Source organism: Dipodomys spectabilis, unplaced genomic scaffold (genome assembly GCF_019054845.1).
Source record: "Dipodomys spectabilis isolate Male_0828 unplaced genomic scaffold, ASM1905484v1 ptg000066l, whole genome shotgun sequence".
NCBI lineage: Eukaryota > Metazoa > Chordata > Mammalia > Rodentia > Heteromyidae > Dipodomys > Dipodomys spectabilis.
Window position 1 is genome coordinate 4,336,465 of NW_024870743.1, and position 24,846 is coordinate 4,361,310.

General features: G+C 51.5%; 3 protein-coding genes across 7 annotated transcripts in view; 2 read left to right on the forward strand and 1 right to left on the reverse strand.

Annotated features, from left to right (window-relative positions):
- Cpsf3 (cleavage and polyadenylation specific factor 3) overlaps window positions 1-12,155 on the forward strand; it is a 37,600-nt gene extending 25,445 nt beyond the window's left edge. For both annotated transcript variants that reach the window (XM_042680744.1, XM_042680745.1), the window contains 6 exons: window positions 1,927-2,025; window positions 3,769-3,863; window positions 5,510-5,597; window positions 7,674-7,743; window positions 9,608-9,704; window positions 11,972-12,155. In XM_042680744.1, coding sequence (XP_042536678.1) covers window positions 1,927-2,025; window positions 3,769-3,863; window positions 5,510-5,597; window positions 7,674-7,743; window positions 9,608-9,704; window positions 11,972-12,073 — 551 coding nt within the window. In that variant the 3' untranslated portion in view covers window positions 12,074-12,155. The remainder of the gene's footprint in view (window positions 1-1,926; window positions 2,026-3,768; window positions 3,864-5,509; window positions 5,598-7,673; window positions 7,744-9,607; window positions 9,705-11,971) is intronic.
- A 709-nt stretch (window positions 12,156-12,864) lies between these two features.
- Iah1 (isoamyl acetate hydrolyzing esterase 1 (putative)) lies at window positions 12,865-19,171 on the forward strand. Of its 2 annotated transcripts, XR_006147630.1 has the most exons (7): window positions 12,865-12,964; window positions 13,538-13,590; window positions 16,451-16,593; window positions 16,705-16,866; window positions 17,663-17,784; window positions 18,301-18,398; window positions 18,836-18,922. XR_006147630.1 is itself a non-coding variant. In XM_042680755.1 (6 exons), the coding sequence occupies exons 1-6, from the start codon at window positions 12,884-12,886 to the stop codon at window positions 19,019-19,021; spliced, it is 747 nt and encodes a 248-aa protein (XP_042536689.1). In that variant the 5' UTR covers window positions 12,865-12,883; the 3' UTR covers window positions 19,022-19,171. The 2 variants fall into 2 exon arrangements, 1 of the variants encoding a protein (XP_042536689.1); XM_042680755.1 differs by lacking the exon at window positions 18,301-18,398 and having other exon boundaries at window positions 18,836-19,171.
- A 20-nt stretch (window positions 19,172-19,191) lies between these two features.
- Adam17 (ADAM metallopeptidase domain 17) overlaps window positions 19,192-24,846 on the reverse strand; it is a 59,040-nt gene continuing 53,385 nt past the window's right edge. For all 3 annotated transcript variants that reach the window (XM_042680751.1, XM_042680753.1, XM_042680754.1), the window contains 4 exons: window positions 23,728-23,806; window positions 22,606-22,694; window positions 21,392-21,442; window positions 19,192-20,949 (listed from right to left, as the gene is read on the reverse strand). In XM_042680751.1, coding sequence (XP_042536685.1) covers window positions 20,611-20,949; window positions 21,392-21,442; window positions 22,606-22,694; window positions 23,728-23,806 — 558 coding nt within the window. In that variant the 3' untranslated portion in view covers window positions 19,192-20,610. The remainder of the gene's footprint in view (window positions 20,950-21,391; window positions 21,443-22,605; window positions 22,695-23,727; window positions 23,807-24,846) is intronic.

A 24,846-nucleotide genomic window follows, 5' to 3' on the forward strand; every position in this document is an offset into this window, starting at 1 on the left:
ACCACTACACTACAGCTCCAGCCCTCTACCACTACACTACAGCTCCAGCCCTCTACCACTGCACTACAGCTCCAGCACTCTACCACTGCACTACAGCTCCAGCCCTCTACCACTGCACTACACCTCCAGCCCTACCACTGCACTACAGCTCCAGCCCTCTACCACTACACTACAGCTCCAGCCCTCTACCACTGCACTACACCTCCAGCACTATACCACTGCACTACACCTCCAGCCCTCTACCACTGCACTACAGCTCCAGCCCTCTACCACTACACTACACCTCCAGCACTCTACCACTACACTACAGCTCCAGCCCTCTACCACTGCACTACAGCTCCAGCCCTCTACCACTGCACTACAGCTCCAGCCCTCTATCACTACACTACACCTCCAGCACTCTACCACTGCACTACAGCTCCAGCCCTACCACTGCACTACAGCTCCAGCCCTCTATCACTGCACTACACCTCCAGCACTCTACCACTACACTACACCTCCAGCACTCTACCACTGCACTACAGCTCCAGCCCTCTACCACTGCACTACAGGTCCAGCGCATGTTAGCCTTAAACTTTTTTGTTGAACAAGTTCAGTGAACATTTGATTTTTTTAATTACCTATACATTTATTAATCTGATATTGGTGTTGGGGCTTTGTGTGAGCAAAGCCTGTGCTTTACCCCCAGAGCTATACCCCAGTCCTAATGGCTTGTAGTTTTTGTCACTTGTTGGGCCTGTTTATTCTTCACCATTCCAAAAGAATAACCAAGAATAGGGAACAAAATCTTTATGTTTTAAATGGGGGAAAATTAGGAGTGGAGTCAGGTTCAAGTGGTAAAGCACCTGCCCAGCAAGCACAAGAGTCTGAAGTCAAAGCCTAGCCTTGCAAAAATAAAAGGGGGGGGGGGGAATTGATTAAGGCCTAATTTTAGCATTGCATCAGAACTTCCTTGCAAATAAGAATCACCAACCATAAACCAGACTGTAATCTATATGGAAAAAAGTAAAAATATGGCAAAACTAAAATGGATTACATTTAAGTTTGTAAGTTGCTTTTCCCCAAAGTGTGTGAGCATTTCCATGTGAGTTTTGTCTGTGTATATTTAAGCCATCAATAAATACTTTTCCACAGTACAATCTTCTAATTAATATTGCACTTAATTTTACTTATATTTGCTAATAAATTATAAATGTTTTATGAAGAAATCAGAAATAGCAGTGGAGCTTAGGTATTTATCTGTGATATATGCCAATTGTCAGCTTGTAGACTCTGAGTGTGTACCTTGCTCCTTATTGGGCAGGTAGAGGGCTCTGACTCTTAGGCTGGGCTCTGGGCTAGAATTTGGAGCACCAGGAGCTACCAACACACAGTGCTGGCCTGGACTTGTCCGTGTCCTGAGGGCAGTGCTGGCTACAGCACAGCTTGGTGCTCTATAGAGATACCCAGCACTCATGTAAGGAGAAGCTGGGAGGAGAGGTGGGAAGGCTGCCAGTCATCTTGGGCTAGTGCTGGAACCGCGAAGCAGGAAAGAATGCTGCCTCTGCCTGGCACCAGTGGCTCACTGTAATCCTAGCTACTCAGGAGGCTGAGATCTGAGGATCATGGTTCAAAGCCAACCCCGGGCAGGAAAAGTCCATGGGACTCTTATCTCCAATAAACCACTCAGAAAGCTGGAAGTGGCGCTGTGGCTCAAGTGGTAGAGCCCTAGCCTTGAGCTGAAGAGCTCAGGGACAGCACCCAGGCCCAGAGTTCAAGCCCCACGACCGACCAAAAAGAAAAAAGGAAAAAAGGAATACTGCCTCCAAAGACCTGAGTGTTGAGATGCTCCTTCCTCAGCCTACCAGAAGCCAGGATTACAGGTGTGGGCCACCAGGCCCAGATGGTATTTTCCCTCAAAGTATATTTGTTCTGATTTTTTTCCAGATTATACTGACCTGGCCATGAGTACTGTGAAACAGACGCAAGCCATTCCGTACACCGGGCCCTTTAATCTGCTTTATTACCAGCTACAGAAATTGACAGGCATGTCTGCTTACTTGTAATCGTTCTTTCTCTCTCCCTCTGTCTCTCAGGTCTCACTCTGTAGAGACTGCTTTAAACTTGTGATCCTCTTGTCTCGGCTTCACAAGTGTTGAGAGTGTAGGTGGACATCATCATGTACTTTGCCTTCCCTTTTTTAGTACACTACTTCTATTTCTATGAGTAGATATTGTTTAGTTTTGTAACTGTCTCCATTTTTTATTTGCACTTTACATCTTTTTATCATCTTGTTATCATCTTTAGGTGAAGTTTTTAAAAAAATATGCTCATAGATTATTTATCTATCTATTTATTTATTTATTTTTGGTCGGTCATGGGGTTTGAACTCTGGGCCTGGGCACTGTCCCTGAGTTCTTTAGCTCAAGGCTGGCGTTCTACTACTTGAGCCACAGTGCGTCCTCTGGTTTTCTGGTCGTTAATTGGAGATGAGTCTCACAGACTTTCCTGCCCGAGCTGTCTGTGAACCGTGATCCTCAGATGTCAGCCTCTGAGTAGCTAGGATTATAGATGTGAGCCACTAGTGCCTGGCTCATAGATTTTTTTTTTAATTCCATAATATCTCTTACCTTTAATCTACTCAGTCGGGAAAACATTAGTAGTCTTTGCTACTTGAGTCTAAGATCTGTTTTAATTCAATGTGCCTAACATTTTTAGCTGTTGTTTTCTTTGTCCAACGGAAATGGTTTTTCTGATTCCATTAGCACCTGTCTGTCTATACAACAGGTTTTTTAAGAGCTTCTTCTGGCCATTGGCCAAAGGCCAGGAAGAGAATGAACTTATTCATTATTCAATCTGTTCTCACCATTTTGTGTGAAAGGCTTTGTATATTCAACATGAATAGTGGCAGGGCCTAAAAAATATGGTATGTTCCTAATAAATCAAGAACAGGTCAGACTATAATGCTTCCTGTTTATGGTGTTCTTCATTGTTCACGCAGTACAGCAAGGGCATGACACAAACAGTAGACTGAAGATGTATTTTCCTCTCACATTGGTAGTACAATCATGGCTCACATACAGGAGTTAGTGAAATATGTCAATAATGATCCTTGATTATTGAGTGGATACCAGGAAGACCAGTGAACTCTGCTCTTCAATAGTAGATCTTCCTGGGCAATGCTAGAACCCAGAGATAGCAATCACTGTGAAAACAGTTGAACCTTATTTATACTAGATGCTAGTGGAAGGTCAGATCTCTTGTGTCAGTGTAGGTGTTTGAGTATCTCTTAAGTGTGCTACTGATAGAATAGTGTGTATGTGTGTGCATGTGCATGCACACGCGTGCGCACTGGTTCTAGAACTTGAACTCAGGGCCTGGGCACTCTCTCTGAACTTCTTTTGCTCAAGGCTAGTGCTCTATCACTTGAGCCACAGTTCTACTTCTGGCTTTTTGGTAGTTTATTAGAGATAAGTCTCACAAAGTTTCTTGCGCAGGCTGGCTTCGAAGTACAATTTTCACATCTGCCTCCTGAGTATGATAGAATCTTTAATGTCCAAAGTAAATCCTACTCAGTAAATCCTACCTAGTGATAGGAACTTTTACAATTAATGTGTTGGGATCATTTAGTACAAGCAACGAACATAAAACTTAGCTGTTTGATTATATAAAAGTGAGTTTTTATTGTTTCTATTACGTAGCAGGTTGATATCAGCTCTCTATAAACAAATGTCTCTAAAAGTTTATAAGATGGTAATGCAAATCTTAAAATTGTTTTGTTTGTTTCAGGTGATGTAGAAGAGTTAGAAATTCAAGAAAAGCCTGCTCTGAAAGTGTTCAAAAATATTACTGTGGTTCAGGAGCCGGGCATGGTGGTCCTGGAGGTGAGGGGGGGGGGGGGTGTTCTTAAGCCAGGAGCGTGCGCTCCAAAGAGTGGAAGAGACAGAACCCTCGGAAGTTATCTGTGTCTGTCTTTTCTTCTCAAGATGAATTTATGTAATCCCGCTGCGCATTTCCTATGTAGTTCTTAGAGCAAAGAAACCATTGGTGAATTGTGGCTCCATTTTAGTTTGTGTAATAAGGTAAGTTATCATAGAAGTCTCTGTGGATGTGGCCAGTTCAGGGTATCTCCTATTATATGGGAAAGCCCTAAAATACTGAATGTAAAATTTAATTCTGTTAAATATAAAACCACATAAACTTTATAGAGTGCTCCTTACAAGAGTGTTATTTTGAAAATTCAAACAACTCCCAAAAGGTTAGAAATGCTTGATTTAGGTAAAACCAAAGATGCAAAAGCACTGGGTTGTGAGCATATTGCAGTGCCTAGCACGTGCTCTGCCCTGGCCCATCCCGGCCGCTGGTATGCAAGTGCATGTATTTGCTACCTCTCACCACACGACCTGTGCCACTAAGTTTGGCTCTCTCAGGTTTGGAGGCCTTTGAAAGTCAGTGCTGGTCCTGAGTGCCCGCTTGGGGAGCAGCGGGTCCTGAGTGCCCGCCTGGGGAGCAGCGGGTCCTGAGTGCCCGCCTGGGGAGCAGCGGGTCCTGAGTGCCCGCCTGGGGAGCAGCGGGTCCTGAGTGCCCGCCTGGGGAGCAGCGGGTCCGCGTCAGTGTGGGGTGTGTGTATGACCAGCTGCTTTGTAAATAAAAAATCATCTGCCATTGCCAGTTCCACTACAGTTCTATACGTAAGCCTAAATTTGAATCAGGGCTGAAACTAAAGGAAACGTGAAGTCACACACAGTAGTGGGTAAAAGGTCAATGTCAGATAAAGAGGATATATTAAGAGACATATTACTCTTGTTACTAAGTATGGATCTGTTTTTGTTTTTGGAGTTGCTGTGTCAAGGGAGCTCTCAGAGTAGGTTTGTCAGGGTTTCCCAGAGCGCATTCCAGTGCTCTCTGGAGAGTGACATGGATAGGGAAGGCCGTGTTCCTGAAGTCCCTTACCTGGTCCACCTGAACCTACACCTTGTCTGGAGCCTTGAGCACCTGAAAGGTAACCAGGGGATCTGAGGCTTCACCTGTCAAACCAGAACATGTAAGAGTTACCTACCATCTGGCTTGTGGGTGTAGTGTGGAGCCCGAGCTTGTGCCCAGCGTGTGCTCAGCCCCGTGTTCCATCCCAGCACTGATATATCTGCGTACATGTTTATCACCTTCTTACCATGCCGCCCGTGCTACTGAATCAAGTAATTAGGAATTGGCGTTTGAGGCTAGCTGTCTTACACATGTTAACTGAGTCAATTTTCTGTTTTATAAAACAAAGTCAACAATCTTATTTGTTATGAGAATTAAGAGACAGCATACCTGGAACCTTTTGCCACAAACAAGTGTTAATGAGTTCAACTTTCCTGATTAAATGAGACCAGCATTGCTCCTTCTAGTGAGCAGGTCATCAATTTCAGTAAGAGTGGTAGACAGACACAGCATCTGTCTGTCCATCTGTAGTACCACGGCTGGACGGGAAGAGTGCAACCCGTGTTAGATCTCAGCTCTGCCTTCCTAACTCTGCTTTGCCTTCCAGTGGCTGGCAAACCCTTCCAATGACATGTATGCGGACACTGTGACAACCGTGATTCTGGAAGTTCAGTCAAATCCAAAAATAAGGAAAGGTACAGAATACTCCATTTGTATTCATTTGTTCTTCCATTTTCCCCGTTTCTGTAAGCTGTACAGCAGCAGTTCTAAAGCAGAACATGCAATCTCCCGAGTCTTTAAGCTACTGTATGCTCTTTCACACAGCTGCCCTGCTGCCCTTGGTCCTTTCCGCTAAGCCTGCACTTCTTTCTGCCTACCATGTGTGTTTCTGGTAGGCAACAAATGGTCAAACGAATTTTTTTAAAAACAATTCAGCCAGTCTGTCTTTTTTTTTGTCATGGGCTTGACCTCTGGACCTGGGTGCTGTCCCTGTGCTCTTCAGCTCAAGGTGTGTGCTCTACCATTTGAGCCACAGCGCCACTTCCAGTTTTCTGGTGTTGAATTGGAGATAAGAGTCTCACGGACTTTACTGCCCAGGCTGGCTTTGATCCATGATCCTCAGAACAGCCTCCTGAGTAGGATTACAGGCATGAGCCACCAGCGCCCAGCTTCAAGTCTGTATCTTTTGATTTGAGACCATTAACATTTAGAGTTACTATTAGATGGAATATAGTATTTCTTGCCATTTTGTTGGTTCTGTGATTCTTGATTCTTCCTTACTTCCCATTTTCATGATTGCATTTCTGTCCCTGTCCTGGGGTAAAATTTCTTTAAAGGTCTTCTGCAGCACTGGCGGGTATTTAGTAACATGCCAGGACACCGTTAAACTCCACATTGAGAACCGGGTACAGCCAGGCTCAGTGGCTCATACAAGCCTTGAGCACAAAGCCCTGCAATAGCACCCAAGCTCTGAGTTCAATAAAAACCCTCTGTTAAGGATGTCTTATCTTGCTGGATTGTGTAGTTTTGTAGTTCTAGATGGAAAACTAAAATAATTCAACAGACAAGTGAGTCTGAACATTCTTAATGACTCTGAGGTTGCTGACCACGGGTAGAATACTTCCTAGATGAAGGAAATGGAGTTTAATCCCCAGAAAAATGATAATATTTTTCATTAATATAATCATAGGCTTTTTTTTTGTTTTGGTTTTCTGGTTGTTGTTGTTTTCTTTTTCCAGTCCTGGGGCATGAACTCACAGCCTTGGCACTGTCCCTGAGTTGCTTTTACTCAAGGCTAACACTCTACCACTTGAGCCACAGCACTACTTCTGGCTTTTTCTGTGTATATGGTACTGAGGAATCGAACCCAAGGCTTTATGCATGCGAGGCAAGCACTCTACCACTAAGCCACATTCCCAGCCTCCCCCGCTTTTTTTTTATTAGTATAAATTAATTGTACAAAGAGTTTTAAGGTGACATTTACATATATTAATATAATATACTTTGATCAAGTTCACCCTCTTTGTATTTGTTTATTTAAAGAGTTTTTGGTGCATTTCATTGTGCTGTTTTCATGTGTATGTAATATTTACCATGTTACCCTCTCCTTTCCCACCCCCACATCTGCAGGTTCTCCCAGCATTCACTTTTCACAGTCATGGCATATTAGAGATAGTAGAATGTTAAATTTACTTCACATTTTAGATAGAACAAGAGATTTCAGAACCTTGCAGTTTAAGATGTGTCTTCAGAACTCCTATGGTTGCAGTTTTGCTCATAAATGTGAAATTTGAGAGGCTTTGGAAATACAGTTCATTTTAAATGTCTTTTTATGGTTCCCTAATAAGAACATAAAGTGGTGGAAATACCTGTTTGCCTTAGCGAGCTCATGATACAAAATATTTGCTTGCCACTTTGAGTATTCCATAGTTAATATTCACTTATCAAATAGTAGCCTTGTAGCTGGGTGCTAGTGGCTCACATCTATAATCCTAGCTACTCAAAAGGCTGAGATCTGAGGATCGCAGTTTGAAACCAGCCTGGGCAGAAAAGTCCCTGTGAGACTCTTTATCTCCAGTTAACCACTCAAAAACTGGAAGTAGAGCTGTGACTCAGAGTTAGCATGTAGCTTTGAGCAAAAGAGCTAGGGACAGTACCCATGCCCAAGTTCAAGCCCCACAACAAACAAGCAAAAAGTACTTTGCTTTAAGGCTTGATTTGGGACTTAGGTAAATAGGCGTTTAGAGATTGAACTCTCACTGTCTCTCCAGGTGCCGTGCAGAAAGTTTCTAAGAAGCTAGAGATGCACGTTTACAGCAAGAGGCTGGAGATCATGCTCCAGTAAGTGCCTCCTCTCCTTGTCTAGCCCTGTGGGAAGGATGGGCGGGAGGAACACACTGCTGTGGCTCGCACCAGGCACCCTTGCTGCTCTGAGTCATGAAAGCCAGCAGTTTGTTCTGCTGTGTCCAGCTTGGCACTCTGGCTGGTTCCAAGTATGCGTGTGCCCTGCCTGGTTGGCTTGATCCCCTGAGACCAGTGTCCTGGCTGTTTCTGAGATTGGCACAGCTGAAGCCAGTGTGCAAGAAGAATTACTTTCTATGTATGCTAAAGGGTGAATTCTTTGATAAGAAGGGTTTCTTATTAAGTACTTCTCAGGTAAAAGGTGTGTGACTGTGAGATGCCTTCAAACTCAATCTCTTCCCAAACACCAGCTATTGGGCCTTTCTCCTTTCTGCCCTGGAGCCTGATTTCAGAATGGTTTTCCAAATGAAATAATCGCAAAATTGCTTCCTGCTGCATTTCTACAGTATGTGATTTCAGCATCTTGCAGAGCGCCTTGAATACCATCCTCTCAAGTCCTTGAGTGACTGGCTGTGATGGTCAGGTTTTTGTCACTGTGACAAATACCGAGTAAAACAGCTTGAAGGAAGGACGTGCTTTGGGCAACTCCTGTAGCTTCCCCTGGGACTCAGACGGGGTTAGCCGGGCGCTGGTGGCTCACGCCTGTAATCCTAGCTACTCAGGAGGCTGAGATCTGAGGATCGCGGTTCAAAGCCAGCCCGGGCAGGAGAGACCGTGAGACTCTTATCTCCAATAAACCACCAGAAAACCGGAAGTGGCGCTGTAGCTCAAGTGGTAGAGCGCTCGCCTTGAGCTGAAGAGCTGAGGGACAGCGCCCAGGCCCAGAGTTCAAGCCCCACGACCGACCAAAAAAAAAAAAAAGAACTGTATGGGCAGCAGGAGTCTGCTGTCGCGAGCCCTCAGGACATGGGATGGAGACAGCGTCAGACAGGCTGTGTGGGAGGGAAGGCCTGGGGTGCGGGGTGTGGCTCTGCGGGGTGTGGGTGTCAGTAGTGGTGCCTGTTGGAGCCGCCCTTCCACCTGAGCCGTGGTGCCGGTGCCGGCGCCGGCAGGAGCTCACCGCCCCCTCTGTCTTCCCCCTGATCTAACTGACACTGCGCCGCCTCACCCCCAGCAAACACTTGCCCTGTTCAGCTATTGGGAACGGGCAGGACGAAGCTCACCCTCACCCTCACTCTTACCTCCTGAGCCCGAGACACAGCATGTCTGTACTCCAGTTCTTTCCTCAGTTGTTTAAGTAGGCAGGACTATATAGCAAGAAATATGGTCATTTCTTTAGACCAACCAACAAAGTGCGTGAAAACGACACCTCTTCCCTCTTCTTTTGGATATATTTCTCTATATAAAATACAAGGGTGTCGTAAAGTGCCAGGTTCCCTAGCCACGTTTATTCAAGCATATTAGTGAGACCACCTGCCTGAAGGAACAAGGGCAGTGTGGTGTGGGAGTCGCTGTCTGAGGACCGAATGTCTGCTGGGCCCCTGAGGTCTGATTGGCTGCTGCTGTCACTAACTGCGACCTGCGACCGTGCTGCAATGAATAATCAATCCGTCTGCACAGTGACAGGGTTTCCAGCGATGTCTACACCCTCAGCACAACACAGGGCATGCGCATCAGCACTGAGTTTAACTCCGGGGAGGCGGTTGGCACATGAGGAGAACTTGGGACCCCAGAGCTGAATTCGAGTTCTAGCTCTGTTGCTTCCTGTGAGCCTTTCAGCAACTTGTTTAACGTCTCTGTGTCTTATTTTCCTTGTGTTAAAGGCATCCTTACCAATCTCACCACATCTCCCTCTTCCCAAGTGTCATCACTCATGCCGTACCTCGTGTTTGTCTGTTTTAAGGGACATATTTGGAGAAGACTGTGTCAGTGCAAAGGACGACTCCTTCCTGAGCGTCACAGTGGACGGGAAGACAGCCAATGTTAACTTGGATACCCGGGTATGGCCCTGCTCCTGTGTTTCAGGACTTGTATAGTAATCTGTGACACAAGCCTGATTTTATTCTTGCAGTTCAGCATTTTCTTCCAGTGAGGTTTTCCCCATTCCTCTTTACATAGTGGTGCTTATTCCTATCACATGCGGAGTCTTCCCACATTTTCCCCTAGCTGCATGGTCCTCTTCCCAGGCACACAGCTCCCTGGCATGCCTTTTCCATAGCGCTAACTCGCCTCGGCCTTTCTCCAGTTGATATCTAATTGGTTCTGGATGTTTGAGGGAAGCGGCTCCTCTGTTCCACCAGCAAAGTCCAGGTGGCTGCGTGCACTGGGGGCCTGCTCATGCTCATAGCACAGCTTGCATGATAATCATGAGATAAACAGGAAGGTAGTCTTTTCCTTATAGGGGTGCATCTAGTATTTCTACTAAACGCAGTCTTTTTGTATAATCACTTGTACAGAATGCTTTGAGAAAACACTACATTTGTTTGACCACAATAGAAAAAGAAGAATTTGAACCAGGTAATTTACCAGAGAAGCGAGTAACCAAAAACTTCTCAGAAACCCTAATAGAGGAACTGACAGGAACTGTCACTGCTGAAATGGCCCCAGAGGGAGAGATGAATCAGGGACCTTAGAAGCAGCAGCAGCAGTTACGCTCAGGTGCCACTGGGGGGCGTGAGTGGAAGTTAAATGAGGCGGCACCTTCCACTGGATGCTGTGGAGCCTTCACCCACAGTTAATTCCACTTGCTGGATTTAACTAAAGAAAACGATTACACGAACGAGGAAAGACATCTGCACTGATGTCTAGTTTAACATTTATAAAACAGAAAGGAGCTGTCACTGGCTTTGTGCATGCAAGTATGCGAGGCCCTGCAAAAAAGGAAAAAGAAAGAACCCTAAATATCCAAGAGGAATAGATGATAACCAGTGTGTGTGGTGTGGCGTGTGGCGCGCGCTTGCGCTCGGGGCGCCTCAGGCACAGCCATCGAGGGCCATGGTGGGGAATCCTTCATGTGCAGGCTGTGCACCGCATGTCTCTGAGGAAAAAGTTACAAGAGAATACATGAGATGCAAATTATCCCCCTTAAAAACAGTATATGCATGAAACCAGCCCAGGCCTGTAATCCTAGCTACTCAGGAGGCTGAGATCTGAGGATCACAGTTCAAAGCCAGCCTAGGTAGGAACATGAGAATCTTAGCTCCAGTTAACCACCAGAGAACTGGAAGTGGCGCTGTGGCTCAATTGGTAGAGCGCTTGCCTTGAGCTGAAGAGCTCAGGGACAGTGCCCAGGCCCAGAGTTCAAGCTCTATGACCGGCCCCAAAAAAGTATATGCATGAAGCTAAAAGTCTAGAAAGGTCTAACTGAAATGCTAACAGTGGTTATGATTAGGTCTTAAATTGTTTTAATAAGGGAAGACTACATGATTTACGTGGTGTGTGTGTGCGCGTGCGCATGTATGCACACTGGCCCTGGGGCTTGAATTCAGGGCCTGGGCGATGTCCCTGAGCTGCTTTTGTTCAAGGCTGCCATTTGAGCCACAGTTCCATTTCCAGGTTTTTTTGGTGATTAATTGGAGATAAGAATCTGGGGCCTGGGAAGGTGGCTCAGTAGTAGAGCACTTGCCTTGCATGCCTGAGGCCCTGGGTTCGATTCCTTAGCACCACATAAGCATAAAGAAAAAAGCCAGAAGTGGCGCTGTGGCTCCAGTGGTAGAGCGCTTGCCTTGAGCTGAAGAGCTGAGGGACAGCGCCCAGGCCCAGAGTTCAGGCCCCACGACTGGACCCAAAAAAAAAAAAGAATCTGATGCGCCTTCCTGCCAGGGCTCATTTTGAACTTCGAGCCTCAGATCTCAGCCTCCTGAGCAGCTAGGATTATAGATGTGAGCCACTGGCACACAGCCCACATAATTTTTAAAAATTTAAAGAAGTAATTATAAAGGCTGGAGACATGAGTCAAGTGGTAGAGTACTTGCCTAGCAAGTGTGAGGCCTTGAGGTTAAACCTAGTACAGTCACATAAAGATTAATTGTAAGTTTAGTCATTTAAGTCGGTTAATATGTTGAATAGATTGCCACAGCTATTGCTTGATTTCTCCTGGTTTATCACCAGCTCGGTTAATTCTCGTATTATCCTCCCTTCATCTCGCATTCCCTCACTCAGCCGCTGTGGCAGGAAGCGTGCTGGGCCTGGCAATCCTGGGGCCCAGCCTCCGGGAATTCCTTTGTTCTCTGGACAGTATGAGGACGTGTTTGTGCTTCATTCGCAGACTGTGGAGTGTGAAGAAGGGAGTGAGGATGACGAGTCCCTCCGAGAAATGGTGGAGCTGGCCGCACAGAGGCTGTACGAGGCCCTCACGCCCGTCCACTGACCGCCTTCGACCGCCTCTGCCCAAAGCCGCCAGACGCCCGACTCCGCCGGTTACTGGAAATAAAATGCCTTCGTTTCCGGGCGGCCCGTTCTGCTTCACTGCCGCTCGCGTGTCATATTCCAGAGCTCCTCGGCAGCTGCCCGCGAGCGTACAGTTCCGTCGGCCGCTGTCTCCTCCATGGCTCATGGGTTCGGACCCGCATTCTGGATACTTCGGTGCCGTTTGTCTGTCCCCGGCCTCTTGGCGTCAACTTTCCTGGCCCAAGGCCTTCATTTGTAGGCCGCGCCGCCCAGCGGCTCTGCGGGCCTCCGGCCTGGCACCGGCAGCTGACCCCGGGGCCGCCCAGCGGCTCTGCGGGCCTCCGGCCTGGCACCGGCAGCTGACCCCGGGGCCGCCCAGCGGCTCTGCGGGCCTCCGGCCTGGCACCGGCGCCATCTGCGCCCACCAGCGGCTCTGCGGGCCTCCGGCCTGGCAGCGGGCGTGCCAGCCGCCCGCCGCGCCCAGCGGCACTCGGTTCTCCGAGCTCGGTCCCCGAAGCAGACGACCCTCGGGGTCGGGCTGCAGGCGTCCGACCGCGGCCTCCCCTGCCGGGCCTGCCGGGAGGAGGCGAGCGGGAGGCTGGGCGCCGAGGGAGGGGAGCGAGGCGGCGGGCCCGCGGGCGCCGACCTGCGGAGGAAGCCGCGGCCACCGGACCACAGCTCCCGCGTCCCGGGGCCGGAAATGTGGCGCGCCCCGCCCCTTCACGTCCCGCCTCCCGGAAGTCTCCCGAGGTCCCGCCCCCGGCCCGCGCGGCTCTTCCGCAGCGGCGCCATGGCGCTCTCCGAGGCGGCGGCCGGCGGCTGCCCTCTGCGGTGGCCTCGCGTGTTGCTTTTCGGTGACTCCATCACCCAGGTATCGCCGCCCCGAGAGACGCTCGGTCCGTCCCGTCCCTTCGGGACGCTCCGGGGCCCGCAGCCCCCGCCGGCCGCGGCCCGGGCTCCGCGCCCGCCCGGTGCGGCCCCGCGGCCATGCCCGGAGGCGCCGCCGCGTGGGTGCGGAGAGCGCGCGGGCGACGCCCCGAGGGAGCGGCCCGGCCGCGGCTGGCGCCTCAAGCAGCGGCGCACGCTGGCGGCGGCGGCCCGCGCCTGGCCCCGGGAGCGGCCTCGACTAGCCCCGCGCCCGAGCCCGCGCCCGCGCCCGAGCCCGCCGGCGGCCGCGCGCGCCCCCCGCCCGGAGAGCTCACCCCCGCGCACGCGCGCTGAGGGGCTCTCGCAGACAGCCAATGGCGACCACCGCCTCTGGGCAAGACGCAGTCGCGGGCGCGAATCCGGCTGAAGAGAAAGGGACCTCCTCTCCAGAGCCCGGCGGTCCCCAGGCGGCCTCCCCCGGGCGCGAGGGCCGCCACGGCGGGGAGCGCACAGCGGCCGGGACCTGAGCCCGCGCCCCGCGCCCCGCGCCCCGCAGTAACGGCCTCTCTTTCTCCAGTTTTCTTTTCAGCCGGGTGGATGGGGAGCGGCTCTGGCTGACAGACTGGTCAGGTGAGAAGTCGCTGGATCTTGATACCTGGCTGGCGGGAGGAAGTAGACAGCGTGAGCCCCTTGCTTATGGAGCTCTGCTCCACTTGCCCAGCCTGTGATCCCCAGCTGGAGGCCGGAGAATCCCACGCTGAAGACTGGCCTAGGCTGTGTAGGAAAACCCTTTTTCAAGAGTTTCTCTGTGGATCTAGAAAGTAGGGCTGTTTGCCACCCAAAAAAAGCCCGGTTCTTCTTTATGATGAGCATGACTAGGTGTTCAGTGGCAAAACTGTGGTACATCCGAGTTGAGCTGTGTTTTTAAGTGGGGTTTTTGTTTTTAATAGACACGGTGTTCAGTGCACACTCGCCCCTCACTCACGATCCTCCGGTTTCAGCCTCGCAGGGGTTGAGCTTTTAGGCCTGGGTCACTGCACTCAGCGATTCTTTTTTACACTAGAATTGACGCGTTATTTCACACGCAATCAGCCCTTGTGACCACTCAGTTGTCAGCTGTTAACACTTGGGGTGAATTTTTCTGCTGCACCTGCTCCACTGGCCCCTGGTGTTTAAAATCACCGCATTTCATGAAGCCATTCTTCCTTTAACTGCATCCCTATACTGCTTATGTAGACACTAGTTTTTAAAGTATAATAAAGTATCATTACATAGTGACATCTTAATTTTAGTTTAAACAAGTTGTAAACTCATTATTAAAAGCAGTTTTTAACAATTTTTAAATCCTTTTAAATTTTGTTATATATTACATCAGGGCTTTTTTAACTCTATAATTTTTTTTTAACACAAAAGTGTTTGTGTTTAAGGGGCTAACCTTATTCAGTTGTTGGGGTCCTGGGGGAGGGGGGAGGCACTGTTTTTGCTCCTGGGTTTTCTTTTCTCAAGGGGTGTGGTGTTGAGATTAGGGTCTCCCTGTATAGCTGGACTGGCCTCATACCTGTGATTCTCCTTACTCCGCCTCCCAAGTTCTGAGATTGCAGGTGTGCGCCTGCGCCCTCCTTGCTTCGGTTCTCAAGGCAGCAGCTGTGAGCTTCCTGTGTGGTGGCATTGGTCATCTAGAGGTTCAGCTCCACGCTGTGCTCCCCCCACCCCAAATCCAAGCGTTTTGCTTGTTTGCTTTTCATGTTTCTCACTCTTTCTTGCCCAGCTGGCCTCACGTGGTAGGTGCCCCGACTCCCAAGTAGCTAGGATTATAGATGCTGACTGCCACACCCAGCTTACTTTTGACATAGGGTCTCAAAAACGTTGCCAGGACAGGTCCTGAACTGTGTAGTACTAGTCCTTAGCCCGGCATGCTGCTTGCTTTCAAAGGTGCTGACAGCTGCTCTCCACTCAGCACCTACCCACATACTGCGCTGGGAGACAGTCAAGAGAGCTGAATGTTTGGAAAGGCATCTTCACGTTTTAACCTTTGCCCATCTTTGGATTTAAATGGTATCTTCTAGGATTTTATATTAAAAAATTCATTGCTGGGCAAGGTAGCTGGCACCCGGGAAGCAGAGATCAGGAGAATCACGGTTCCCGGCCAGTCTAGGTTAAAAAAAAAAAAAGTTCTCAAGACCTTATTCTCAACCATGAGAAGCTGGGTACAGCGGCTCAAATCCGCCACCCAGCTTCCACGGGGAAGTGGAAGAGGAGAACTCTGGGCCCACCCAGACACAAATGCAACTCTTGTTTGATAACTAAAAAGGAGCTGGAAGTGTGGCTCAAGTGGTAGAGTGCCTGCCTAGCAAGTCCCAAGTTAAAACCCCAGTACTGCCCCCAAAAGAGCGTTGAGTTTCCAGTTTCTTTAGCCTTCTGAGTAATGTAATCGGGCGGTGGACACTGCCCGGGGCCATGTGCAGTAGTTGAGGGAGGACCTGAGTGATTCTGAGCTTGGGTCTTTGTGTGTCGGGACTGGGGCATGAACTTGGGGTCTGTGCTTGAGAACAAGTTGGCGATCTATGACTTGAGCCACGTCTCCACTCCTGGCTCTGGTGGCTCATTGGAGGTAAGAGTCTCACAGACTGCTGCTTCAAGCCACAGTCCTCACATCTCAGCCTCCCGAGTGGCTGGGATTGCAGGTGTGAGCCCCTGGCGCTTGGTCTCCAGGCAATAACTTTGCCATGTTGATGAGTTGATTTCAAGGCAAGCCGGTTGTTAACAAGCAACTGTCTGGCCCTCAGCCACGGTTCGGTTCGGGGCAGGCCGCTTGGCCTGGCCAGGGAGGGCCTACGCTGCCCCCACCCCTGGCTTCCCTGGGCGGCTTGCTGGAAGAGCTGGGGCTCCTATTTGTTCAAGGCAGCAGAGGACACGCTAGGACCCGGGCTTCCTTCAGAGTAACCCGAGGTGGAAGGAGGAGCCGACTCTCAAGTCGCCCCTAAGGAGAAGGTGCTTTAGGCCGGGTGTGGTGGTACGCTCAGGAGGCCGGTGCACGAGTCTTACAAGTTCGAACCCAGTCTAGGCTGCGTAGTACACCCTTGTCTTACATTTTTATTTATTTTTGTTGGTCGTGGGGCCTGAACTCGGCCTGGGCGCTGTCCCTGCGCTCTTCCGCTCAAGGCTGGCGCTCTACCGCGGGCGCCACAGCGCCACTTCCCGTTTTCTAGTGGTTTATTGAAGAGTCTCGTGGACTTTCCTGCCCAGGTTGGCTTTGAACCTCGATCCTCAGATCTCAGCCTCCTGAGTAGCTAGGATTACAGGCGTGAGCCGCCGGCGCCCGGCTCGTCTTACATTTTAAATACAATTTTCGCCGAGTGAAGTGGTGTCCTGGCCAGCTTCCGGTTCGTGGAGATGCGCGCGTGCGCACGGGGGCGCCGGGGCGGGGCGGGGCCGTGGTCAGGGCGGGCTGGCGGCGTGACCCCGCTCACCTCCAGGCGTCTCGCCGCAGGCGGTGCGACGTGGTGAACCGCGGGTTTTCCGGCTACAACTCGCGGTGGGCCAGGCTGGTCCTCCCGCGGCTGCTCGGGGCCGGCGCGGCCGCGCCCGAGGCCGTCACCATCTTCTTCGGTGCCAACGACAGCGCGCTGAGAGGTAGGGCGCCCGCGCGGCGGGGCCGTGGGCGGGTGGTAGGCGGCGGGGTGCGCACGCGCGCTGGTCCCGGGCCTGGGGACCCGCTCACCCGAGGTCGTCCTGTCCCCACAGACGAGAACCCGAAGCAGCACGTGCCCCTGGCCGAGTTCGCCGCCAACCTGGCGGGCATGGTGCGCGTCCTGGCGTCGGCCGGCGTGCCCGCCGAGCGCGTGGTGCTGGTGACGCCGCCCCCGCTCTGGGAGCCCGCGTGGGAGAAGGAGTGCGCGGCGCAAGGTGAGGCCCGCGTGGGAGGGCAGTGCGCACGCGCAGGGCGAGGCCCAGGCCCGCGTGGGAGGGCAGTGCGCACGCGCAGGGCGAGGCCCAGGCCCGCGTGGGAGGGCAGTGCGCGGCGCAAGGTGAGGCCCACGTGGGAGGGCAGTGCGCGGCACAAGGTGAGGCCCGCGTGGGAGGGCAGTGCGCACGCGCAGCGCGAGGCCCGCGTGGGAGGGCAGTGCGCACGCGCAGGGCGAGGCCCGCGCGCTGCTGGCCGGTGGTCAGATACCAGAGGACCGCGGGCAGGGGCTGCAGCGGGGGTGTGGAGCGCTGGGGCGGTGCGGCTCCTCCTCCCTTGGTGCCCAGCCCCACGCACGTCGATCACCCCCCCCCGTACCCTCCCTGCCCCCCCTCCCGCCGGCTGCCCCCGCGAAGCCCTCCCCGGGCTGCAGCCAGCGCCACCCTGACTTCACTGCCCAGGCCCGGCCTTCCTTCCGCAGTGCACGTGCCTGGCGTTGCCTGGCGCCGTCTGGCGTTGCCTGGCGTCGCGTGCCCGGGCTCTAGGGCTCTGTCCTGGCACCTGGGATGGGGCCGACGCTGGTGTGGCAGGCGCGCAAGGGCTCTGCCCCACCGGCCGCCCCTCCTTGCTAGGCCTCACCCCAGCCACCCGCGCCTCCCGGCCCGTTCCCCCAGCTCTGCTGAAGAACACCTTTCCCATCACACGCCAGCGACGTGGAGCCCTTGGTAGTATTCCCTACACCCCACGCGGGGTCGGCGCTAGTGGACCCTAGACAGGTCAGCACACTCTCCCCAACAGGTTACAAGTTAAATCGCCTGAACTCTGCTGTTGGTGAGTATGCCCGTGCGTGTTTACAAGTGGCCCGCGACTGTGGCACCGAGGCCCTGGACCTGTGGACATTGATGCAAAAGGACAACCAGGTACGCGCCTGCCCTGTCCTCTCGTTATAACGCAGGGCACGGGGCCGGCAGGGCCAAGTGCTCAGCTTGCTTGGAAGCACTCTGCTAGCGAGACGGCAGCCGGCCCCTGCCAGGCGGGCACGGAGGCTGAGCACAGGAAGGGAGAGGGCTCCTTGAGCTGCTGCTCAGCGAGGAGCGAGCAGAGCCAAGTGGATGGCCAGATTCTTTATGTAAGAGGAGGCAAATTTAAAGCTCATTGGCAGCCAGGCACCGGTGGCTCACGCCTGTCATCCTAGCTACTCAGAAGGCTGAGACCTGAGCATCGCAGTTCAAAGCCAGCCCAGGCAGGAAAGTCTGTGAGACGCTTATCTCCAATTAACCATCAGAAAGCTGGAAGTGTCGCTGTGGCTAAGTGGTAGAGCGCTCGTCTTGAGTTGAAGAGCTGAGGGACAGTGCCCAGGCCGAGTTCAAACCCAGGACAAAAATTATATATATATATATAAAATTCAGAGCTTCAGGTAAGCACTTTTTTTTCAGGGCCAGAGGTGGGACGTGAACTCGGGCCCTTATGCTCTCCCTTAGCTTTTTAGCTGAAGTCACAGCTCCACTTCCGCCTTTTCACTGGTTAATCAGAGGTAAGTCACATGGGTTTTGGGGGGACTTGGCCTAGGCTGGCTTTGAACCATAATTTTCAGCTCTCAGCCTCCAGAGTAGCTAGGATGACAGGGTGTGAGCCACCAGCAAGATACATATTTCTGGCTGAATTATTTGAAAGCCTGGAAACACACATAGAATTAAGAGGGCGGTGGGAGTCCAGCTAGCCTTACTCAGTCTTGGCTTAGTTTCATTGGACAGTGACATACGAGGGTCTTCAGCTCTATTAATGGGTCACTGCCAAGTCTCTGTAGCTGGTAGCCATGTCACATGACCCAGCCTGCTGCCCCAGCGTACACAGCTTCCTGAAGCTCCTGCCCAGAGCACAGGGATGCTACTGAATATCCCAGGAGCTGCAGCCGGCAGCCTGCCCTGGGTGCTGTGCACCTCTAACACAAGCAACCTCTCCCTCCGGCAGGACTTCTCGGCCTACTTGTCTGATGGACTACACCTGTCACCCAAGGGGAACGAGTTTCTGTTTTTGCATCTGTGGCCTCTGATAGAGAAGAGGGTGTCTCATCTGCCTTTGCTGCTGCCATACTGGAAGGAGGTGTCAGAAGCTGAGCCTGAACTGAGTCTGCTGGGAGGCGGGGAGCACGCGTGAATCCCAGGGAGCCAGGACTGATGGGCCAGGTTCCACATCTTGAAGCCGACATTCCAAGGAGGCTCCAAACCTGCACTTACGCCCTGGACCAAAGCCACTAACATTTGCTCCCAACACTAATAATAAAGTCTTTAGAAGTTTTTCATTTCAGAGAAGCACTATTTGATCCATTAAGTTTTGATACTCATTTATTGATTGATGCAGGTATCAGCAATCCCACAGCTACAGAATATATACCCTGAGCAGCTGGGTAATCTCGTGCATGGCAAAAAAGGTAAAGAACGTTTTCTTTTTTAAAAAGTCACAATTTTATAAAAAAGAGTTTTCTTACATTCGGGTAAGAAATGCTTCACTCATACATGCACCACACACCCATTCACCTTGTATCAAACTCTGAAAGTATAACTAGAAGATGAGAAGGTTGTAACTACTTAAGGATGGCAAATACCATGAGGTACAAGTTCAAGTATTAGTGTAACAAGGATCTGTAACAAACATCCTTAGAGGAGAAAGGCACAGGTTTGGTTAACTTCCCTCAAAGTTTAAAAGTCACCTTGGTTAAGATGTGCTGTCTGGTGAGCACACTTCAGTTCTTAGGGGAAATGCTTTTTAACTAAACTTTTCCAGAAATCAGCATGAGAGTTTTTACCCTTTGAAAACAAAGCATCCAGAACCTAGAGCAGAAGTCAGTGAATGACACTGAGTCTGGAGGGGCTCCGGGGTGCTTCCAGGCCGGTACGCAGCACACTTCAGCCTGTCCAACAGTCTGTGAACACCTACCGCCTAGACAGATAGCCAGCCATACATCCCCTCCACCGACTCTTCCCTACTCACGGTCGCAGACAGACAGCTGTGTTCTTTCACATCAGGTTTGGCTGAAGTATGTTCGATTTTTGTGGATAGTGAACTTTTTAAGAGCATGGCAAACGATATTAGAAATACATAAATTTTATAAAACAACAAAACCCACCCAGCAAATTGGGGACCTGAACAATTGACAGAGTAAGTGTAAATGTAACTAGCTGTTACAGCTGTTATAGACCTCCAAGTAGAGTGAGTTCTAGCTTAAAATTATAGTTCTTAGAAAAGGCTTTGTAATATCTAGCAACAAGGTAACAATTTAGAGATAGTACGTAACTATCTCCCTTGCTTCTACTTGACAGAAATAAATAAGTAAATCTGTATTCCAGTTGTCCTCACACAATAATTGGCAAATGCTTTTGTCAGTCAGGGAATTGTTACAGTGTATTAAAAAAAAACAAAACTGATCACCTCCCAAATCAGTGCTTCATCAATTTAAAAAAGCCAGTTTACATGAAATATTCAGAACCTAATCCAGCTGTATATTCTGTTTTTGCACCAGAGGTCAAAGGATATGTTAAAAATTAAATACTAAACCTGAAGCCTCAAAATGCTCCGCTTCACCTTACCTCTTCCAAGGAGGAGGCTGGCCTCTGGGAGGAGGCACCTGCCCAGCGCAGGCCACCCGCTGGGTCACGTCCTCGCTCCTCGCAGGTCACCAGTGCAGGCCATGACCCCGGAACCTGCACCAACACGCCACGCGTGAGCCGGGCGCCGGGCTGGCTCCACTAGCACTCTGTCTCTTTGCTGTCCACGCGGCTCTGCCGCTGCAGCTTGAAGGACGCAGCCTTCTCGCTCCGGGTCACTGGGTGGCCGGTGAGGTCCTCGAAGGACTTGGCGGCGGTGCTGCTGTTGGGGAAGGGGTCCTTCTCAAAGCCGTCCTCGTCCACGTGCGAGTCCGTGCTGGGGTCCTCCTGGATGGTGTCCATCCTCTGGTGGTCCAGCCGGGGAGCCGCAGGCGCGGGCGGTAGCATGGCTGGCTGCAGGCGACCGGGAGTCTGGGGCGCGGGGAAGGGCTTGACAATGCGGACAGATGCCGAGTCCATGCTGCTGAGCATCTCCACGTTCTGGACAGGATGGAGAGATGAAGAGAGGTCAGAGGAACCGAACCCGTGCCCAGCCTTGCCACTCAGAGCCTGTGCCTCGGGACCACTCCGGCTAAGCCACAAGCCACAGAGAGACTCACGCAAGCCCAGCAGTCAGTCACCTTTGTGACACGAGGAACTCAGATCTATCTAGCAAGATCTGGGACCAGAGATGAGTGGAACCGATCGGTTCCTAGCTGGGGGGGGGGGGGGGGGGGGGGGGGGGGGGACGGCAGCCTGCCCCTCCCATCGACACAGTGAGCTGCCATGGCCTTGCCAAGGTCCTCCTCCACCCGGGACCCTTCTAGTGGGACATGGCCTCCACTAGCCAGGAGGCCCACAGCTCTTGCTAGGAGGCCCAATGAAGGCCTTTGCTTAACAGGACCAAACCAAACAGGAGACATGGTTCACGTGGTAAACTTACACTGGGGTGGAAGAGAGACAGGGATTCATACTGCTTATCCAGTTTCTTATCCTAGAAAGAAAAGAAGAGGAGGAGGTGACGGCATAGAAAAGCTCAGCAGTGCTCAGTGCTCACCTCGGGCCACCGCTGGAGCTAATGAAGGCTGGAAGGCTCACTGTGGTTTTATGGTTATTCTTGGCGCGCACCGCAAGCAGGGGATTTCAGAGCTCAGTGGCCATGTGGGCAGGGCAGAGGCGAGGAGGGCGAGCGTGTGACATGACGGGCACGGGCCACGAGGGCCAAGGTGCCTTTGTGCTGCTCAGCCCATTTCCAGACACGGAGCTCGGGGAGCTAGACCTTGTCCTCCTGCTCTTGGTGCGGGAGGCTGAGCGACCACCCTGTGAGGCGGTCGTGGGACCCTCCTGCCTGCCTGCAGCAGCTAAGGGGGAGCAAGGCAGAGCCAAGAATCCAGGCCATGAGCACCCACTGTGCGGCACACGGGGCACTGGCCGCGAGCTGGCCAGCAGCCCGCCAGCACGCGGTGCACGCGGCCACCCAGCTCCCACTGTGAACAAAATAGGCTCCAGTCAGCAGCAACCAACCCGCAGGCGGCGCTAGGGTCTGAGCTCCAGGTCGGCTCCAGGCCAAGGAACTGCCCTCTGCTCAGTGCTCTGCCAGAGGAGGGGCGGGCGGGGAGGGCACTGGAAGGGTCAGAGAAAGATCTGGACTCCCGTGCAACTTCTTCCGACTCAGCCCACAGACGCTCAGGATGAATGCGGAAGGAGGTCTGAGAGGCTCAAGATCTCTAACATGCCTGGAGCCCAGACGAGGCACGGCAAGCTTTGCGCTGGGACGGCGGAGGGCAAGCAGGAGGGCGCCCGCACAGCCCCGCTGGGGAGGGCCGAGCCCTGTGGTGGAGTCACGCCTCCCCTGCGTCTGGGAACCACCCCCGCGTGACGTGCACTCTCCCAAGCTGCAAGTGCTCGTGTCGAACTTTCCCCGTTACAGGGTCCTGACAGGTCCAGTCACGCAAGCGAAGACTAGTAAGTTATTTGAGAGTAAGACATCCCCACAAAAAAGTAACTCGTCTTGTTTGAAGACCATCCACTACGCTTTCTAGAAGGCAAGCTCTGAGGATGACACCAAAAATGTCGCAATCTTATTCAAACACTACCTGGTTGGGTTGAAGTTGCTCAAATTTTCAATAAAACATTACTTACGTATAGGTGACTTACCACACAGTGGACGAGAATGCTGAAAGGAATCCAAAATATCAAGGAGAAAACCAGAACAGACCCAACGATGTTGTCTGCTAGAAACTTCCCTGTGAAGAAATGCAGACAGTGAGCGTCCTGAGCCAGCTGGGGCTGGAGCCGGTGCTCAGCTCCCCACAGCCCTAGAGAAACGGCCTCTGCACCAGCAGGCCCGGAGGACAGAACTTCACTGTCTTTAGCTAGGCATGGTGGCTCACGCTTGTAATCACAGAGGCAGGAGGAACTCGAGTTCAACTGCAAAGTCAACGAGACCCTATTTCAAAAATAAATTGCAAACAAGGGAGCTGCAGATCAAGTGTTAGCTTGCCTAGCTAGCACGCGCACACACACACACACACACACACACACACACACACACACACACACGATCCTGATTTAATATCCAGTACTAATAAGAAATCAAACTTTTAAGAGACAATGGTTTTGTTATATGGATATTTTTGTAGCACAAACCTAAGTTCAGGCCTCCTGAGAACGTGATTCACGCACCCCCTGGCTTCCGCAAAGCCTGAGGTCCGCTTGCACGTATGTAATTCTGGGAGCAAACGATTAGATTTACAGTGTGCAGGATTGAAGCCTGCCCATTTTCACTACATATGCCCTTGGCACGTTCACAAACTCAAGCTCCACAGACAGAGCCTGTGCCGAGTCTTCTGTCCTGGGCAACAAAGTGGTTGCATAACACAATGGCGGCCATTTCCATTTTCTTGTTCTTTTAGGTACTGGGTACTCGTTAGGCATGCAGTTTACCACCGAAACCACATACACGTCTTTTTGCTTTTAGTTTTTCAGATATGTCTTCCTGGTTGGGCATACTGCAGTCCTCCTACCTCGGCCTCCTGAGCAGCTAGCGGGTTGTTTTTAAGATACGGTCTCGTTGACTTTTACCATGGTTAGCCTCTAACTGCAATGCCTCTGTCTCTGCCTCCAGAGTACCTAGTATTACAGGCATGCACTACCGTGTTTGGCCCAGTGTTTCTATTTTATCCTGAAGGATTAGAGCACAAATTCTGACGCTAGTTTTCTAGTGTCATTGTAAAAGCTGGCTCAGTTCTAAGTAAACAATCCAGAGAAATCCCTTACCAAAAGTATTGATGCTCAGTTGGTCAATGAAATCCCAAAACCGCTCAATTACATCCTGTACTCGTTTCTCACATTTGCCCTATGAAGAGAAAACATAAATCATGATTCCTAACAATGGTAATTTGGAAGCAATGTGGTTAAGTAAAATGGCCTGCAAAGGGCTTAACTGAAATCACCTAGGGGGCCATCTTTGACACAGCGTGTGACTTCAGTGTAAAGAGCACAGCAAGTGTATGCACTGTTCAAGACTCTCATCATTATGTTTTTATTTTGGCAGTACTAAGGTTTGAACTTAGGACTCTGCTTCCTAGGCAAGTGGTCTACCACTTGAGCCACACTCACAGCCCTAGTTTTGGCTGGTTATTTTAGAAGTCAAGTCTTGGAGTCTTTCCTGCCCCAGCTACTGTCAAACCTGACCTTTCTTCCAGGTCTCACCCTCTGCAGTGGCCAGAATTACACACACGAGTCACTGCTGCTGCTCAAGTCCTTTGTCTTCTGCGGGCAGGGTCTCTTCTGTATCTCAGACCAGGCTTAAGCTCTCGATCCTCTTAACTGAAGCCTCCCAGGACTGGAACCTCAGCTGTGCACGCCACGTCTGGCCTATGCTTAGTTCATTTTATACGTGAGTTCAGTGAAAATTATTAGACCAAGACTCAAGAAAACCAGCCGCTAACAAGCTATTCCATTCATGACAGATAGAATCAACCAGTGCATCTGCTTCTCCCCCTCCACCCCCACACCCCAGGGGAGGGAACACGTCGTCAGACCGGACATTTATACAAGTCCTTGGGGTTACAGATGGAAAGCAATAGGAACTCAAGTGCACGCTCATCTCTCTGACCCACTGTTAACTCATCCAGGGGACTTCCAAGGGCATCAGGAGGTTCACATGGGAGGAGACAGCCAAATGGACTGAGGCCAGCGCAGCTCCGGCTCTGGAGGCTGAGGACTCTGAGCTCAGTGGAGGCTGAGGACTCTGAGCTCAGCAATGGCAGGCCCGAGTCGGATGACTTGTGGCAGTGGGTCCTAACTGTGCTTGCCTAGGTTACCGGTGGAGCTAGGAGGGCTGGAAGCTACACACGGGTGTGGCTGGAGCAGGTGTGACCCGCCAGCGCCAGG